The sequence below is a fragment of the Triticum dicoccoides genome, chromosome 5B, assembly GCF_002162155.2.
Source record: "Triticum dicoccoides isolate Atlit2015 ecotype Zavitan chromosome 5B, WEW_v2.0, whole genome shotgun sequence".
Lineage (NCBI taxonomy): Eukaryota > Viridiplantae > Streptophyta > Magnoliopsida > Poales > Poaceae > Triticum > Triticum dicoccoides.
The window spans coordinates 517,440,203-517,443,451 of NC_041389.1; the positions used below are offsets into that span (position 1 = coordinate 517,440,203).

Consider the following 3,249-nt stretch of genomic DNA (forward strand, 5'->3'; position numbering starts at 1 on the left):
CGTCTCGTCGTATTCAGTGACCGTAACGAGCGTATTTCAAAGTTGGGTGACCGTATCGTGCTTTCAACGCAACTAAGTTACCGTGGGTGTATTTATCTCATTGCTAAAGCATAAAAAGACCGAGTAAGTCGGCTTGAGAGTTGAACTCCTCTAGCACGTCGATCCGCCATGTCGGTTCGAACGACGGCCCAGATCCGCCCTCGTTGTTCCCCCCTCCCGCTCATATAGCCAACGAGCCACCAGATCAATCGCGACAAAACCCAATCTTCTCCTCCCCCGAGTTCGACTTCGACGTTCGACCCCTCCAACGAAACCATGGCGATCGAGACGGAGCCCGCCGCGCCGCCCGACCTCCTGGGCCCCCCGGTAGTGCGCGGCGCGCGCCCGCCCGCCGACCCCGCGTCGCACCCCTTCCTCGACCTCCTCGACGCGGCCTTCAACGCGCCGTCGGACGCGGAGATCAAGGCGGCGCTGACGCTGACACCGTGGCGGGCACGGGCGCTGACGCCGTGGCGGGCGCTCACGGAGAACTACTCGCTCGCGTACGCCAACTCGGGCAACCCCTGCCTCGACTTCTTCTTCCAGGTGGTGCCCGACACGCCAGCCGAGCGCGTGCGCGGCCTGCTCGCCGCCGCCTGGGCCCACGACGCGCTCACGGCGCTCAAGCTCGCCTGCAACCTCCGCGGCGTCCGCGGCACCGGCAAGTCGGACAAGGAGGGCTTCTACGCGGCCGCGCTCTGGATGCACGAGCACCACCCCCGGACGCTCGCCTGCAACATCGCCGCGCTCGCCGAGTTTGGCTACCTCAAGGACTTCCCCGAGCTGCTCTTCCGCCTCATCCACGGCCCCGACGTGCGCAAGGTTGCCAAGGCAGGCGGCCGCCGAGGCCGAGAAAGCGCGGAAGAAGGAGAAGGCGCTCGGCCACAGGCGGGCGGCCCTCCGCACCAGGTTGGCCAGCCGGCGGAGAAGGAGAAGGCGCTCGGCCGCAGGCGGGCGGCCCTCCGCACCAGGTTGGCCAGCCGGCGACGAACTGGACTCTGAGCCACTGCCACCGTTGCCACCCAAGCCCACCTTCGGCGATTTCCTCGCGGCTGCGCTCTGCAAATCCATGCAGAGCAAGGCCCTAGTGGTTGAGGCCGTCCCTGTCTCCGTCGCGGTCCCGGAGGCAGCCGATCAGAAGCCGGAGGCGATGGAGGCCGTCCCTGACCCCGTCGCGGTCCCGGAGGCAGCCAAGCAGAAGCCGGAGGCGATGGAGGCCGTCCCTGACCCCGTCGCGGTCCCGGAGGCAGCCGAGCAGAAGCCGGAGGTGATGGAGGTGGATCAGAAGAAGACCTCCCCACGTAAGCCGGAGATGTCCAAGAAGGTCTGGAAGGTTGCCAAGCTCGCCGTGCAGTCGCTGGAGACGTACTACGGCGACCGGGCATACCGTTTCCTGTTCGACGCCGTCGCAGACTTCTTCGCCGCGCTCCTCACCTCGGACCTCGAACAGCTTTCCCACGGCGGGAAGACGATGAAGATCGGGCTCGCCGCCAAGTGGTGTCCCACGCCGGGCTCGTCGTTCGACCGCACCACGCTGCTCTGCGAGGCCATCGCTCGTCGCCTCTTCCCGCGCGACTCTGACCCCGAGTACGCCCAACTCTCGGACGAGCACTACACGTACTGCGCCCTCCACCGCCTCCGCCATCAGGTGCTCGTGCCGCTGCGCAAGGTCCTGAAGCTTCCGGAGGTGTACATGAGCGCGCAGCGGTGGTCCGAGCTCCCCTACACTCGAGTGGCCTCGGTGGCCATGAGGCGCTACAAGTTCCTGTTCAAGAAGCACGACGAGGTGCGCTTCGGCAGGTACCTGGATGACGTGAAGGCCGGCAAGGCCAAGATCTCGGCGGGCGCGCTCCTGCCACACGAGATCGCCGCGGCCGCACTCCGTGGCCAGGAGGACGACGTCTCGGAGCTTCAGTGGCGCCGCATGGTGGAGGACCTCCGCTCCAAGGGGTTGCTGCGCAACTGCATCTCCGTCTGCGACGTGTCCGCCAGCATGGATGGCAACCCGATGGAGGTGTGCATCGCGCTGGGGGTGCTCACGTCGGAGCTCAGCGAGAGGCCGTGGAAGGGCAAGGTGACGTTCCATTCAAGGCCCTCGATCCACCTGATCAAAGGCAATACCCTGCGGGAGAAGATGAAGTTCGTGGAGCGCTTGGAGTGGGGCGGGAGCACCAACTTCCAAGGGGTGTTTGACCAGATCCTCTGCACGGCCGTGGACGCCGGACTCGCGCCGGAGAAGATGATCAGGACCGTGTTCGTGTACAGCGACATGGAGTTCAACATGGCGTCAGGCGCCTACTACGGCGGGGAACCGTCGTGGGACAGTGACTACGAGGTGATCTGCAAGAAGTTCAGGGCCGCCGGCTACGGCGACGTGGTGCCGCAGATCGTCTTCTGGAACCTGCGCGACTCCAGTTCGATGCCGGTGACGTCGACCCAGCCCGGGGTGGCCATGGTGAGCGGCTTCTCCAAGAACATCCTCAAGATCTTCCTGCAGAATGACGGCGTGGTGAACCCCGAGGCCATCATGATGCAGGCCATCGCCGGCGACGAGTAGCAGAAGCTGGCCGTGTTCGACTAGATCGACTGTCGTGTGCTCATCAGCTTAGCTTCTTTTCTGAATCGTATTGTGAACAGCTAGCTGTCTTTGCGCGGTCACGGAACGTTGTTCCCTTGGTCCATGACCAAGGGAAGTAAGCTATGAGAGTTGCAGTTATTTAAAAGAAGAAATTGGCGGTTCATAAGTGTTTATTTTATTTCTGCGATTTTATTTATAGTACAATCCACAGTTGGGGCTTTCTGACCCATCTTGTGATGTAATCCTTATCCATTACCCTTTGACATAGTACTACTAGTGCTAAGTAACACGCCTAACACGGAACCCCAACCATACATTTAGCAATTTTCTCATGCCATAAGATAACACGTGATAAAGCAAAGAAGTGCTAAAATTTGTCTGTGAAAAACTTTTTTGTTGTACCCATACAACATTGTCCATCCAAAGTGAGACAACAAATCATTCCAACAAAACACATGGTTTTTGTTTCTTCATCAACATATGAGTCATTTTCAGAACTTCGGCGGACCCTGCGCGCGGATCAATCGGCTCGACAGCCGTCTTATTACTCCGGTATTTGGCGGGGGTGCGAGACCCGTTTGATTAGACTTCGTTTATTGGTTCGGTCGATTTTGTGTTGTCACGGCTAAATA

The 3,249-nt window shown here is 60.9% G+C and overlaps 1 protein-coding gene across 1 annotated transcript; it reads left to right on the top strand.

Moving 5' to 3' along the window:
* Window positions 1-315: 315 nt before the first annotated feature.
* LOC119309900 lies at window positions 316-2,596 on the top strand. The gene is made up of 2 exons (XM_037585806.1): window positions 316-1,014; window positions 1,115-2,596. The coding sequence occupies exons 1-2, from the start codon at window positions 316-318 to the stop codon at window positions 2,594-2,596; spliced, it is 2,181 nt and encodes a 726-aa protein (XP_037441703.1).
* Window positions 2,597-3,249: the final 653 nt, after the last annotated feature.